The 16,641-nt window shown below is 43.0% G+C and overlaps 1 protein-coding gene across 1 annotated transcript in view; it reads left to right on the top strand.

Annotated features, from left to right (window-relative positions):
* Positions 1 to 16,641, top strand: part of kif19 (kinesin family member 19) — a 49,464-nt gene that overhangs the window by 20,911 nt on the left and 11,912 nt on the right. Inside the window, exons 3-5 of the mRNA XM_033611720.2 lie at positions 11,088 to 11,198; positions 11,319 to 11,406; positions 13,669 to 13,805. Coding sequence (XP_033467611.2) covers positions 11,088 to 11,198; positions 11,319 to 11,406; positions 13,669 to 13,805 — 336 coding nt within the window. The remainder of the gene's footprint in view (positions 1 to 11,087; positions 11,199 to 11,318; positions 11,407 to 13,668; positions 13,806 to 16,641) is intronic.

Below are 16,641 nucleotides of genomic sequence, written 5' to 3'. Positions count from 1 at the left end.
CTTCTTTATCAAAACTACAACCTGGTGTTTCATTTGAGGGCAGCAATTAGTCCTCGTTCAGATGTTTGGGCAGACTCACGCAGCTCATACTTGTTGGCAGACCAATTCCAGCATTACAAGGTGTTTATCAGTCATTCTTGTTTTCGCTGCATAATGACTTGTTACGAACAGATGCACGGCAAGAGTGACTAGAAGAAGATAAAACAAAATCCTAAATTCACAATATCTTGCCTGAGTTTTTAAATTTCAAAGAGAGGAATGTTACATCTTACGCTTCATTTTGTAGCAGTCATATTAAAGAAGGACACATATGAGTCTGAGTGAAGGCAGGCTTCTCTTCAGGGTTCCACTCGACTTGATTGTAATCCTGAGAGTTCCTTCACTGACCTCATTGTTTTATGCCAAAAGTACAGCTATACAGCTTCCTCTGCCCTCTTAAGTTGTTCCTCTGGCACTCACATGTTCATCCTGTGGCTTGATGTTGACCCACAAAGATCACAGAGCTGTAACTTGACTCTGTGTAGTGTGTGTATGTGTGGATGTCTGTGTGTTGTCGTCTTGGTAATCGCTGATTGTCCTAGTTTGTGTGTTGTGGCTGACCTTGAGCCTCTGGCCTTAAGGCTACCTCTGACCTTTAAGAGCCAGCAGCCTGTGCCAGTGTCTGGCACCGAACTCCCGAGTTTCCCTGCCAGTTGGTGTACCCTTGGATGTTTGTTGTTTGTAATGGCACCAAGTGGATAAACAAAAGCTTTGCTGGTAATCAGCCTAACTATCTCCTCTGAGGAGGTTGTACTTTTGGGATTGTCTTTTGTTAGTTTGCAGGATATCTCAACAATGTGTGCGTTATAGAATGTGTCATTAATACCAAAGAAATTTGTACCGCAAGAAAAAGGAAGGATTTTTGCACTTCTTTTAAAAGATACGAACATCTGGCACATGAATACCTGACATTTTTTATTATTGTATTGTATTGTATGGTGTGCGCATCATGCCCTTAAAACCAAAACGACAAGGGCAATGAGCAAGGGAGAAAAAAAGAACAGGATGTAGAAAGAAAGACAGAAGCATTTCTCTCATCCATCTCCTGATCTTTCAAGATCTCTGACTGTGTTGCGTAAGAGGCTGGGAATCCTATTGCGAGCGTCTGTGTCTGCAGGTGCACATATGCGCATCTCAGTCTGAATTACAGCGCCCCTCGTCTGACTGTACTGATCTGGCCTTCGTTTGCCACAGCCAGACGTCTTATGTAACCACAAATGAAGCGCAGGCCTCGCTATCAAGCACCCTGTATCAGGTACACCGTGATCCAACACACACCTGCGATCATCAAGAGCCCCTGAAACGGGATATACAGTAGCATTGTTGGGGTGCAGAGAGGGCAGCTCTGAGGTTTTCTATCAGATAACCAGCCGCAATTGTGCCCGTTGGACTTTCCAAAGCTTCGGTTGCGTTTCTGAAAGAACAGCTTGAAAGGTTGCCCTGTAAAGGTCAGCGCTTAGACCTGATTGCTTTCTTTTTGTGATCTTGATCTTTTATTCTTTGGGGTATTCTTGACGCAGCAGATAGCTGTCATCGCTAAACGACTCTGCCCTTATGTCATTGTGCAACCCAAAGATAAGGGAAGGGGTATGGTGAAATGTGTGCAGAGAGTGCCGATCTGTCAACACACAGTGTAGCCAGCTGATTGAGGATCAGGGTTGCAATGGTATGAGATTGTCATTGTACGTTAGCTGTCTCAGAAAATATCACAGTATAAGGTTTTACACAATTATTCTCATTTACAATGAGCCTTATAGAGAGGTCTGACAAGCAGTTGAAGAGCAAAGGAGATGTGCACGGCAGGTGAAATTCTCTGTGGTTAAATTTTTTTTTTTTTTTTCAATTCTGTAGATCAACTGCACTCTGTATGATAACCATCAGTGTTCATACTACAGTACACGCTTTCATGGTATACCCCTGCAACCCTACTGAGGATCAACTGATTATTTTTAATGTGAATCCATCTACGTTATAAAGGAGCCATAGTTCTCAAAGACACTTGGCACACAGAAAAGTTTTAAGTTCTGCAACCTCACTGCTTGATGCAACCAAATCCTACACACTGGACCTTTAAACTAATACAGCCTTAGTGGAGCTTTGATGAAGACCCCCAGTTTCGCACAAATTCACAAAGCAGTTCAAACTGAATTAGAAACATGCTTCCATGGTAACACCGATGTCACATGGAGATGAGGGTTTAATAGGATGGTGTGTCTGGGGAAAAACAAGATATATAGATGGACATGCACTTTAGATATGACACTGGTGCAGTACATGACCCACACATAAAAGCCCGCCTCTTAATCTCTGTAGCACATGCATGGTCAACTGTACGGGCTCGATAAAAACGATGTAACCTTGTGACCTTTGGAACCAGAGCAATAAAGACAGGACACATATAAGCAATAAAACGTGACACCAGTGTGTACAGGTGGTATCGCTCTGATTCAGACCCAGTCTGCATGTGGTTCTAAGTGTCCTCCATCTGTTGAATGCCTCTCTTTGAGTTTCTTTTCCTTATTTATATCAGGTTTTATTTGTAGCAGCTGTATTTATCTGCTTATCCGACTATTTATCGTCTTGTTAATTACACCTAAAATGTTTAACAGGATATTTCTTCAGTTTCTCTCCAGTTTTACCTGCTGGCAATGAGACCAGATAGAAGCTTGTCTGATTATCATGGAAAATACTGGAGCCATTAATTTCGCTTCCAGTTAAACTTTGTTATTACAGTCTGAGTGGCGGCCAGTGAACTGCAGGCCCTTTATATGATTGAGATTTGCAATTGCTCTATTGTCATTTTATTAGGGATCCGAGCCATCATTTAGTTGTAATGAAACCAGTGCCTATAAAAGCCGCTGATGTCTACACAACTGTTGACTTTTGTTGGTCGTCTTGGCAGCGTTCGCCACTTGGCACACAGTAGTGGAGCGAGTCAGGGAGAACCAACCAAGGCAGGCTGGCTCGTGAAACCGTACCACATCCAGGCTTTGAATTATGGATCGGCGGTGGGAGCTAGCAGTGCTATAATCAGCAAGATGGCCAACCAAGTCAACCCTGCCGCTTTAACAACCACAACAGCAGGTCCTGTTGATTAGAAAAGCCATCAGCCCAGAAAGGCGCTGGGCAAGGGTGCTCCATCGCACCCCGCCGCTTTTTATGGCATTTAGATAACTCCATCACGCTAATTGGTTTCATGTCGCTGCATAAGCAAGCTGTTGTTTTGACTTTGGCTGATCCTTGTGAGGATATGAATATTTCAGGAGCCTCTTTTTTTCATAGCCACAGTGTGTAAATTCACGCTCTGACCATTTGTTTTGTCAGCCCCCGGGGTCACGTTAAATTGAGTCGAGCCCCGCATCCAAATGAAAAGTGGCTGTAGCTTGTGATGTCCATTGTGGACGGGGACAGCATGATTAAAACTGCTAAAAATGACACCACGTTTACAGAGGCCGTCGAGCAGGAAATTGCTTTCCTTTTCACCCCGTGCAGTTCGTGGGTCCTTCAGGCTTCTGGCCCGCTTGTGTCAAACCTGACGTCTCCTTTAGTGGCGGCCATCAATTAGTCAGAGAAAAAGGGGTGAGTGGTCCCAGAAGAAAGAGCAACAAGACGCAATTTAGACCCCAGTGGAAAATCTGACCTTGACATCACTCAGCTGGACCACAGTCGAGAGATTTCTTTGTCTACTAATATTGTGATCTTTGAAAGACCATCGTTAACGAGCTGAAGCAGTGAACCAGTCTCCTAATAGAAGTTCAAGTGCTGATATAGGGTCTAAAGGTCATATCGGATTAACCACCATCATGTTGAGGACTCATCTCATGATTATTGATCAAGATAACTCCCTTCTTAGACTGTAAACATCGAAAGGTTAGACGAATACCAACAGGAGGTTAGACAAATAGATACACTGGCAAAGAGACAAACAGAGCGCTGATAAATGTGCTCTTATGAATATTAGAGTCGCAGCCAAATGTCCCGGTGATTAATTATCATCGCCATAGTTACAGCTTGCCCACCACTTTGTTCATTAACAGCAACACCAGAACATTTCTATTAATCTTATCAGGTTCTGTGTGTTTGCTGTGTTGTGCCAGTTGTGTTTATAGAGTGGTTGCTGTGCAGCTGTCCACTGATTCAGGAACAGCAAATAAGAGGGGATGAATCGGTCAGCTTTTCTGAGGCTGATTCTGCTGATTCTGACTGCCTGATGATCATAGAAACAGAATGAGAGTAGAACAGACATCCCCATTTAAATCAGCACAGCAGGATGGTCAGAGCAGCGGACATTTTACACATACTGCTAAAAAGCGACTCAAACTCACTGAGGTGAGGTTTTGCAGTCACGACCAAACAAGCAGTAGTGTCGAACAAAGTACGGAGAGGCGTCTTTTGTGCACTATCTCTGTTGCCTTGCTGTTAGTGAGGAATTTAGGATTGCTGGATTTACTTGCTTCATATTCCTATTGTTAAGAAATAAGATCACAATCTTCGGTCAAGTTCGATGATCTTATTCATGCCACTAATATCATTTGTCAGAGAGATTCCAGCTGAGTTTTAACCGCTGGCTCGGTAATACACCAGGGACCAGATGCATAAACAATGCATACACACAAAAGCTACGCATACGCCTCTTCCTACACACAGACTGGTGTTTATAAAGGAAGAACGTGCGCACCTCACACATTCCTCAGACCAGGCGCACACGTGGTTGTAGCAGAGATAGCTGCAGTTAATATGCCAAGGAGATTAGATATATGGATAACACTGCTTTTGGCTGTTTGCCAATTTCACTGATTGTGTTAATATTTTTGAAGCTTACACGGTGCTCTGTAAAATGGCAATCAGAGGCGTATTTATAAAGTGAATTTTAAATTATTTATGAGCAATAAATGTCACTATTATTTTTTTTTTTTTACATTCATCTCCCTGTGAATGATGGTTTAATTTTATCCTATGAAGCACTTTGTGTGTCAGTTTTAACATGAGCACTGTGAATGAATCATCAGTCTGACGTTTAATAATAATAATAATAATAATGATGATTGAGATTTTAGCACGATAATAGTTTGCAAAAAATTTACAGATTTGCCTGTGGCTGTGTGATATATTTGGTCAGTCAATGTGGAAATAAATTACAGGCTTCATCCAAACATAGACAGTTATTTTCATGGTTAGAAGTTTGGTCCCATCCCAAATTTCCATTGTTTTTAAATACCATTTTTTGTCCAATCAGCAGTCAAAACTGAAGGATATTCAATTTACTGTCATGAAAGAGTAAGAAAATAGAAAGTATTCACAAATGTTAAACTGAACTTTTTGCCTAAAATCTGCTCTCAAATGATTATTCATTTTTCAAAATAGTTGATAACTTTTCTGTACATCGATAAATTGACTAATAGTTGCCACTTTGTTAAGACGTGCGGCCATAAAATTCTCTGTGTTAACCCTGATGGTGTTAAAATCAAGTTTCATTATTGTTTAGCCACCGAACTTTGCTACGGTCACTGAATCAACAGGCTGCTTAATGTTTTTAGTGTAAAAAAACAAAAACAAAACAACAGACGACACCTCCTCTCACGCTAACACCAAGCACACTGCGTGGGTGTGTGCTGGCCTCAGCTCTCGTGGTCAGTCATGCCTCTTGCCACCCTGCTTGCACAGACTTGCTTGTTACAGAGGACATGAAATACTGCTTTCTTAGTTGCTATGTGTGTATGAGTACATGTTTCCATGCAACTGTGTGTGTGTGAGAGAGAAAGAGGGTGTGTGTGGGAGATTTAATGGTCTCCATGAGAGTGCCATGTTTCCAAATGTTCCTTAACCTGTTCTGCACACTGGACGTTAACGCTCAATGGCTAAGACTGACCCGTACTTCACCTCAGACTCTTTGTCTGTCAGAAGCCTCTTAATTGAACTCAGAGGACAGTGTGCTGTGAAGGGCATCTGCGTTGGCAAAGTCTAATCTCAGGGAGGTTAGCTGTAGTCCATTATTGGCATCAGAACCCTGAGGCTCATGCCCAGACACTCAGTCTTATGTTGCTACACAGTGTCCTGTCACAGGAGCCAGCACCTTACAGTCTTAGCAGAGGACTTATTAGCGCTATAGAGTCTGCTCAAGCAGCAGCTGCTGTGTGTGGATGTTGGGTGGAGCTGCAGAAGGTACTGTTACTCAAGAAACACAGATGACAGATGGGACTAGAGGTGTCATCAACACCCTTGGCCTGTAATGATTTTCCCAAGAGCATGCACACGGACAAAACTGTGCATGGATGAGCACACTATTTGATACCTACTATACATGCAATTATGCAAGAGCATTGTTGCATGCTCATCAGCTTTCTCAAGGAACACAATTAGACACACACACACACACACACACTCAATGCATATAGCAACAGGCGATGTTCACACTAAGGCGGCTATGAAAATGCTTCGTCTCCTTACACCCACACTAAACTGCCATTTCTTCTCACCATAAAACTGCTCTACACACTGGCACACATTTAAAAACACCATTGTCACATTTATGTGTGAACGAGGACATTGAAGCTTTTCCAAAACGATGATGCATGATGTCACAGACACATTTGGATGCTGTGAAGTAATAAGAATCCATTTTTCTGTCACATACAGCTTTCCTATGCGAGTGTTGTCATCAAGTTGTATTTATGTTTGTGTTGTCAGATGACTTTATGAACATAAAATACTGACTTGATGACAGCCTTGATGCAACAGCTCAGGACTGAACTGTTTGCCTTGGTAAAGAGGTGCTGTATGAGCCGTAATCACATTACTATTTTATACTCATGCAGCCTGACAATAAAAACAACCCAGAAATAAGACGCAAAATTCTGTCTTGTGCTATATTAAAACACAATATAAAGTCCCAGACACACCAACCCACTATCAAACAACTAGCGGCGATGAAGGCAGACTGTTGCGTCGCCTCATGTCGTCTGTGCCACAAAGTAGCACCTCAACACACCGCAAAGACTACAGCCAACGGCCAATGCGCACGTACGTTCTGAGGAAATTTCTCTTCATACTAGCAGGCGGTGGTAGTCTCTATTCATCATTCAAAAGACGAAACTTGAAGACCGACAGGCAGATGCTAGTTTGCCAGTTTGCACATTAACAACCAGATGTTGAAAGAACGAAAGATATTTACTGTAACACAATAAAACAAACAATAACAACCATTTCTGTTTAAGAGCTTCATGACTAAAAACGCAATCCTACCTACTATAACAAGCTTGTTCAGATCTCACATCCTCTTGATTTTTTTCACTAATGGGCTCTGATTTAACATGCTGAATCGGCCAAATAAACTAGTGCCCACGGTGCGAGACACACCACAAAATGTCGAGCGACAGATGCTGACCGACGGCCCGACAGTTGGCTTGGTGTTTGAGGGCTCTAAGACATCATTTTGAGAAGGAGGCGTTGGAACAGAGGTGTACAGCAAACTGTAGACCAGCTCCTGCTTGTGACATTTTACAGTCATATCGACTGTCAGCAATTTAGGACATGATTGCCAATACTCCTTCCTGATTTTAAGAGGCTTTATTTATGCTGTGTTTTGGTTCAAAATGTATTTATGAAGTGTACAAAAACCCTAATCAGTCTGCTGTAGTAATCCACTCGTAACCTCCTTAACATGTGTCGTACATTTAGAACTATAATATGATATAGCCTATAATATATAACACAGCCTGTGTATATTCTGTGTGTCTGTACTCTGTACCATCACACATCTTAAAGTAGGCTCCTGCAACACATGCTGGCACTCAACTCTGTCTGGTTGCTAACAAACAGCTGTGAAGTCACATTTTGGGAAGACAGTGACTGTGTTTATATGCACAGTATTATTCCATATGTTCCAATATTTTTATGAATGTAGCATTTTCTGATTAAAACGTGGTATATGCAGATATTTTGGTGGCTTTAGGAGCATTATTTGGACATTTATACAGCGCATTCGGAACATGCATCTCAATTGGGGTTATTACTGCGGTTTGCAACATATGACCTCTGGCCTGTTTATGGTTAGCTCTATTCGTTGCACACAAACTGACAGTTTACAAGGCTGTAAGATAGAGATGCACGCCCAAAAGACAAGCACAAACACACCTGCTTTTAAATACTATGAAAGACTTGGATATTGACAGATTTCTGGCTATGCACAAATAACGCCAGCCTTTTCAGAAAGGTTGAAAGAAGCAAAATGGCACAAGCACCTCCAGATGGTCCACTTTTCCATACTTTGACATGATAAACAACATGTTAAGGCACGTTGATCGGAGTATGCACGGCTGCATGTAAAAGAAAAACCAGAATAGTTTGTGCGTGTAAACGTGGCCGATGGGTAATAAAGCTGAAAGACCCAAGAAACTCTGTGTCTACTAATGACAAAAGCTTCACATGGTGCATTGTCAGGGATGGCAGTGTAAGCACTTCTGCCAACCCTTATCTACCATGGACACATTTGTAGATGAGTCCACCTGTCTGTCCCTTTTTTCTAACTCAAAACATTTTGACTCATCACTCTGTCTCTTTGCCATGTTTTTAGAAACTAATTCTTCTGACTATACTCGTGTGTTGGTTCTGAAGGTCATCAGATTGTCTGAGACTAAGTGGCTTAAGTGCCTCTGACCTTAAGTGCCGCTGATACTTGGAGAAGTGCTCCCTTGTTCACAATATCTTTCCTGTGAAATGCGATCAGAACTCGTACGTCACTGCTGCTGGACGGCGCGCACAGAAAAGCTAGAGGAGAGGCAGGAAGTTAAGAGGATGGGGAAAAAGAAGAGGAGGGAGGAAGGAGTTGCATCCACTGCTGCACATGCTGCTGTCTCAATCTCACGTGCTCTCTTTGTGTCTCGAGCACAGTTTGTCCACGTCTTCTTCACGTGCATGCCACAGAAAAGCATAAACTATTCTCAGAAAAAGCAGCGTGAAAAAAAACGTATTTTGAGCTCAGTAAATGAGTCAACTTGAAGGGCAAACAAGTGTTGCCTCATCTCTCCCGCCGCTCCATCTTTCCTCTTCCTCCCTATCTCTCCTCTTGAATTTCAATTGAGAGGCTTCAAAGTGAGCGGCTCAGTGGTTGAGGGGGTCATCAAACAAGCCGGGTGATTCAGCGTTACAGGCCTCAGAGGGCTCTCCAGGCCTGCTGCCGAACAGAGCCGGTCAGCTGAAAACCCTGGCAAAGTCCCAGCTGCCCCATTGTCATACCTGAAATAAACTCAAGGGTTCTCTGCCTTGTTTTCTTTATTGTTATTGACTTTTCTGCCAATTGCATTGCAGGAGATTTAAACACACAACTCTGTGAGGGGAATAGTTTTCCTTCGGCTGTGGACAACCTGTCAAGCCAATTGCACTCATTCTGATTCAACCATTTGTCAACAGTATTATAATATTTTGCTCTGACGTCGTGCCGCGTCGCTTCTGTTCAGAGTTTGTCCCTGAAATGTTCTTTTGGAGAGCTGTGGTTTGCTGCTAATTGTGGGTTAGGCTTTGTCAAATGGCACAATTGGAACAATGAAGCATCTCAATCTCTGTGTACTCACATACAGCATGAATACACAGACTCTTCAGACCGTCATGCGCACAAAACAAACATTTTTAGCAATCGCAACCTGCCGCTTGTCTTCTCGTCCAGATGCTTCAATATGAAGGTCCTTGACACGTTGGGTCATTATGTCCTATAAGCAGGATTCAGAGTAAGGCAGATGGCTTGAGTGGATGGCCATTTGCATAATGCATACATGCAATGAAGGGTCCCTGATCTGAACAGATGCTGTTTGTGTCACCATGACAGTCATACATTGCAGCAGACAGCTTTCACTGACATTTCCATTTTTTCAAATGCCATTTCATATACTCATGGGTAATTGAACATTGGAAGGAGAAAAACGGGCTAAAAATGAGAACCAGAAAAATAAACCTACCAAAAGGTTTGAGTTCAAGCTTGCAACCAGCTGTACACAATTTACAGCTTCTTAAAATATTAATGAGAATAGTGACAGTAAGATACTCGCTATAGTTGCATCTCTAGTAGTGATGAAATGCTGAAAACAGGCATCAGATGAAATATGCATAATAAATACGCCACAATTATTTCAATAATCAGGGCCGATAATCAGTCAGTGACTAGGCTAGCAAGCAGCAGCAGCAACCCGCCATCCGACACTGACACACCGTGTAGACGAAGACCGACAAACATGTCAACGGCAGAAGGGTTGTAAATGAGACGTGCTCCGGCTGTCAGAGCGAACACACTGCCTGAGGACAGTTGAACTAACTTGGCCAGAGGACTCTGCTGCAAACCGACTGGCTGTTAAAACAGGTGACATACCTTACATTCTTAAACCAGCTGCTGGTGATTTGATAAGCTGAGTGACACCATCCGCCGGCAACGTTCTGAAACTGTTTTGTCTCATCCTGAGTCTTCGGTCTTTTTGGCGAAAGGCTGTGTGATGTCTTCACATTTTCCTGATCTACACCACATGCAAAGGGTTTCAGCAGAAACAGACATCTGCATCAGACAGAGAGCCATCTGGATTTTGTGTGAGCGAGCCCTGACAGCTGATGGCCCAGCTGTGCAGTGTACCCGTGTACCTGTGGTACTGTTTCCCTGTTGCAGCTGTAATTATAACACATTATTATTATTATTATTATTATCCCAACAAACCGCCAGTGACAGTAGCTCTTGGTGAAACTATGATTTTCTGATCTGTGAGCTGTCCAGTCCCAGCCAATTTGAGGTGGTGCAGTTATTTTACATTTCAGTAACATAACAGCCATCCTTTTGATCATTTGCTTTCACCAGTTTTTTAAGCTGAACCACAGCTCACTGAGCCGAGCACACATTTGCTCATTAGCTCAACTTTCCACTGACTAACAAGAGACGTATCATTAAGCTAACTGGCTGCTCAGAGGTCAGTATGGGCTTAAAGACTTGACATCCACTCATAATCTCATAATGTATGCCTCCTTTTTTCATTCTGTCATCTCTTTCCTGTCTTTGCCTGTCTCTCCATCACTAGATGGTGGTTCTGATGGACCCCATGGAGGACCCGGACGACATCCTGCGTGCCAACCGCTCCAGGGAGAAAACGTACATGTTTGACGTGGCGTTCGACTTCTCAGCCAGTCAGGTCAGGCAAAAGTTAAAGTTAACATAAAACAAAAAACTCTCTAAACAAACGTGGCACAGCATTTGTGTCCCTACACTCAACACTTGAACCTTTTCAGTTTATTTTCTTCTTCCTGTGCAGGAGGAAGTGTACCGAGCAACAACCAAAGGGCTGATTGAGGGCCTCATATCAGGCTACAATGCCACCGTGTTTGCCTACGGACCCACAGGTTTGTGTGTGTGTGTGTGTGTGTGTGTGTCACACAGAACCCGCACACTCTGTCTGGATGGAGGTGTATCATCCACCAATTACATGTGTTAACTCTCTGGTGCACAATCTCTGGTCAGCCTCTTTCTGAGTCAGTGAGCCGAGCACACGCTCAGGAAAAGGTACTTATTTGCTTCTGTTTTGGTTTTTAATTTTAGCGCAGATCTCATCAGAAAAACGAGTCATACTTTTCCTCCCACGTTTCCAGTGGGAAGGGACAGATTGTCAAAGAGAAGTTGAGTACTGTTGTTCCATCAGGTTATTCACCGGCCTTCTGTCTGTCCATCTGTCTCGGAGGTTCACAGCTCTTTGTCTCCTCGTGTGGGGAAGTAAACACGGGTTTTAGTGGGTGTGTGTGTGTGTGTGTGTGTGTTTGTGTGTGTGTGTGTTTATGTGTTTGTTTACCAGCGTCCAAAAGTGTGGTCAGGTCAGCCAAGGACAAATTAAGACAGCACATCCTGAACATTTAGGACACAGTAAACCCGTTTAGCTTTAGCATTTAGCTTTCAGAAAGTGGTTTGGTTTAAAATCTACTGTATTACTTACTTCAAGTTTTTAAATACTATATTTTTCTTTTAAAAATTACATGTTTTTAGTCATTTCTTCCATTGTTGATATAACAAATACCAATTATATCAGCCTTAAAAATCATTAAATATGACAAAAAGCAATGTCTTAGTTCCAGTGTGATTCGTGATTTATAAAACAAATCAAAAAGTCTAAAAACCTGATGAAATAATGAAATAAGTTCTTCTTTCTTTTGAAAAGAAACAGTTGACAAACTTATCATGGACAGCTCATGACAGTGTACCGGCAAACCAATGAATTTAACAACATTGGGTTAAAATTAAATTGAACAAAAGTCCCGCGTGAACAACACTTCGAGAAAGAGAGTGCTGCAGGGATGACGTTTATTTGTAGGCCAACATGAAGCTAACATTGCCCTGGTTCCCTAGACAAAAAGCCAATGAGATTATTTTTTTTATTGGACTTTGCCAGAAGTAAAAAGCTAACATTAGGCTAGTGGTGCAGTGGTTAGCATTATCGCCTCACAGCAAGAGGGTATCTGTTTCGTATCTAGTTCGTGGGGGGAGCCTTTTTGTGTGGAGTTTGCATGTTCTCCCCGTGTCAGCGTGGGTTTTCTCCAGGTACTCCAGCTTCCTCCCACAGTCCAAAGACATGCAGGTTAATTGGTGACTCTAAATTGTCCTGTGATAGTCTGGTGACCTGTCCAGGGTGTACCCTGCCTCTCACTCAGTGTCAGCTGGGATAGGCTCCAGCCCCCCCTGACCCCCAACAGGATAAGCGGTTATGGAAAATGAATGAATGGACTATAAACAAACTAGATCACGGTCGCAAGGATGTAAAGCTGTGTTCAGCGTGATGTTCTGTAGTCTGGGGCTTTTCTGACGTATTTCACGTTGTAGAACAAACATAAAAGTCTCCGGGTGTCGGTAGCTTAGTGGATAGTGCCGGCACCCCATGTATAGAGGTGATGCCTCACTGCAGCGGTTGCGAGTTCGACTCCGGCTCGCAACCCTTTGCTGCATGTCGTCCCCCCACTCTCTCTGTCTCCCCATTTCACACTGTCCTGTACATTAAAGGCAAAAGTCTCTTAAGCTTGTATCAACCACATGCTGGCATCTAACCAAAAACCCACTGACTTCAGAATGAGGGAACCGAAAATGCTAAAATGCTAACTCATTTCAGGGACTCCTGCAGTCCTCTGTGACAACTTCTTTTGCTTTAACTAAATGTTGATTGCACAACGTAAGGCTACAGAATAATGACACCATCAGTGTTTAGATTGGTTCCTATTAGTCTCACTTTTACTTTGTGGTTCTGTCTGCCACTGGGTACGATCTCTGGGGAAAATTAAGGCTCAACCATTGCGCTACCAAACCAGGAAGAGGGTAGCACTTTTGTTTTCTCAGGTAGCTATCTATGACTATCCCCATTTACCAAAGAGCATCAATAAAAATTCTTTGCAGTGACTATCCCAATCATGGAAATGGTGGATGGTGGAACAACCAAAGTGCAGCATGGAAACTGTGGTAGCTGCTGGGCTCTGACCGAAACAGCAGCGCCAACAATAATTCCACACTTGGAAAAGCGAGGGGGGAAACTTGCCACATTTCTGGACAAATAGTCCAATAATCCCGTTTATAATTGCTCTCAGATTCTACATAAACACAACTTTAAAAGTTTTTCCTTTCCATGTCAGGTTGTGGGAAGACATACACCATGCTGGGGACGGACAAGGAGCCAGGCATCTACGTTCGAACGCTCAACGACCTGTTCCGTGCCATTGAGGAGACCAGCGACGACATGCTGTACAGCGTCTCCATGTCCTATCTTGAGGTCAGAATTGCATTCTCCGCATCTTCGCTCCATGAATATATTCTCATCACAAGCTCACAGAATCATCTAGTTAAAGAAACGGCGATGACACATCTCCTAATTATCCTGAAGTGGGCCTCAAAACGTTAGAGCTATTCACTTGATTGCTCACTCAAAGTTTAAAGACTTTTTCACAGTCAGATTGTTTTTGTCTCTCTCCGTTTCTGTCAGCATCACAACCAGAACTTCTTCTCTCACCGTCATCTGTTCACACTGATAAGATCTGAGGTTGTTAGCTAATGCCAATTGCAGGCAGATACTGCTGGTGTCCTTTTACTTCTGCCTGGCATTTGTTTCACATCTGAAATGAGCTGAGCGTGCAGAGAAGCTGAGACACAGATGAACATGTTAAGTCCACACTGGTATATGTGTGTTTATATGCCTCGTCATTTCTTTTATAACTTGTCTTGATGCCTTTTTTTATGTCTTATGTGAATGATTTAAATTGCCTCTTGTATTGCTGTTGAAAGGTGCTGCACATACACACACCTCAGCTCTCCTCGCCTCGTTAAAATAGTTCAGGACTTTTGTTTTTGTGTTTCCCGTTTTCTCCTCCTACCGGCAAAGATCACAAGCTAAAAACATCAATGCCCCAAACATTTCCTCAATTTATATTCCGAGCAGATATAACGGTAGCTTGTTCTGTTTTCTTTGTCCCTCTGTTTTATTCTGTGGAATACAAATACACGCTGTTGACTGATAGTTTTCTCTCTTTGTGCTGTTGATTAGCTGGCTGTTGGCTGTAGTGTTTACACACCCACCCACACTACGATCAGACTTTAATAGCACGATTTCATTCAGGTCAGCTTGATGTGTCAGGGCCTTTAGATGGAGTTGGCTTTTGAGCACAGTGGCATGAATAGACACTTGTTGAAGACATTATAAGCGGACAGCAGTGATGATTGTACCAGACCTAAAATCTGATTAAAGATGGGGCTTTCTCAGGTAGTCAGACCAAAATGAGGCAAGAATTAGCAAGCTAACCTTAGCCACCCCACGGTCCCTCCGCCTCACTCCCCGCCGCTGTGAACTGCTTCCCTCGAGGAGAGCTTGCGCCAGCTCGAGAGATGGCCCTTCTGTCAGAGGCTTTAGTGGCTCAAATTTAGCCAGCGCAAACACCCTGGCACCAGGTGTCACCACAGCAGCAGCGCCAGGTCTAACCTGTGTGCTGACGCGGCGGGGAATCAAGTTTGTCTGGTTCCACTGAGCTGGGGTTTGCGCTGGTTGGGTTTGGGTTGTTGCCACTGCTGACTGGGAGTCTATCTCTGGAGCTGCTGCCCGCTGTGCTCCCCGCAAGTGGTCTGTAGCAGCAAGGAGTGAGCTAACGTTAGCTATATAAACGTGAACTTGAGGCTGCAGCTGTGAGCCTGTGAGGTTAGCAGAAGACACAACTATTAGCAACATTTTCTCTTCATTTCTAAAACACATTTTATTTTGTTAATTGTCAGACTCTCTTTTAGACTTTATTTTTGATAAGTTAGTCTTCCTTTTTTGTTGCCAATACTGAAACAGCAACTTTCTCTGCAGGACTCTCCGCCATTGAATCAGGCTCTCACCGAGGGGACGCAAATCTGCATTTGTAGAACAGCCAAAAGGAATGCCTTCTCTCTGAAATGACCTGTGATCTGAAGTCTCCTGTCATAGCCTAGATTTGTTAAAACCAAGATTAGGTGCACAAGTCTAATGTTCTCTTAGTACACTTGAATTATAATATGCTCCAAGTTTATTATGGGAATTTTGCCCAGTAGTGTCAAAATGAAACTACCCACAAAACACCATAGTAAGTACCTGATTACATACTGTAGGCATAGAGGTGCTTTTGTCGCACAGAAGCCCGCAGTACTTTCAGGTGTGGAGTGATCCGTGGTCCCGTTGGCTAAGTGATTAACTCTGCCTTTGTCACTGGATGATGAACCTTAGATACGACGGCAGGCTGATGATGGTTGTTTCTCTGTGTGCCTGCTGGCTGTGGCTCCAAACCTCATTACTGAGGAGCAGGTACAGCTCAGACTGTGTGTTTAGTGACAAAGCATTTAATGGTACTGGATACAATGAAGTTGGTTCATCTGACTCTGACAGCAGTAACTGAGCCGAGCTGGTGTGACTGAAGTGTTTCCATTTAGAGAGGTAACTTCTGGCTTTCTTGACTTTGATCAGCTCAGAGTTGTCTGTTTCAAGTTATCTATTTGGACTTCTTACCTTAGCAGCTACTTGATTATTGTGATACAGGAAATGTTACACTGTGCGAACCCTGGAAATTGCCTGCCTCAGTCAGGATCTTTGTAATTATTTCAAGTACATGATTTGTCCGTCATGGTTTTGCTCTCAAAAGTTGTTCTGAAAAGATGGCAACATGAATAAAAGATAAATAAGTCAGAATTGTTCAGAAATGTTCGGGATGTCTGGAAAGGAAATGAGAATGAGAGAGAAAAGTGTCGGGAGAGAAAGAAAACAAAGGGATAAAGACAGACAGAAAGAGACAGACGATGAATATAACCTTGCACAAAGAAGAAAAATATAAAAAGAGCCTGAGCTTTTAACTGAAAATGAAAATGGCACATTATAAGCACTTGTTGAGGACAAATTTTGCCTATTGGGAGGAGGGTTTACATAAAGCACTGAAATCACATTTTTTGTTTTCGGTGCCAGACGCTATCATTATGTTCAATGATTGACAATGTGTTTTGAGGCTCAGCTCTTTACTAGCGCTGTCGGTGGGTGGAAATCAAAATGTTCTGATTAAAATGCCAATCATGGGGGCTGGATGTTCTCTGACCTGTACTGATCTCCTCAGGAT

Source organism: Epinephelus lanceolatus, chromosome 21 (genome assembly GCF_041903045.1).
Source record: "Epinephelus lanceolatus isolate andai-2023 chromosome 21, ASM4190304v1, whole genome shotgun sequence".
NCBI classification, from domain to species: domain Eukaryota; kingdom Metazoa; phylum Chordata; class Actinopteri; order Perciformes; family Serranidae; genus Epinephelus; species Epinephelus lanceolatus.
Note: the sequence above shows the minus strand (reverse complement) of the source record. Positions and strands in the feature narration are given on the sequence as shown.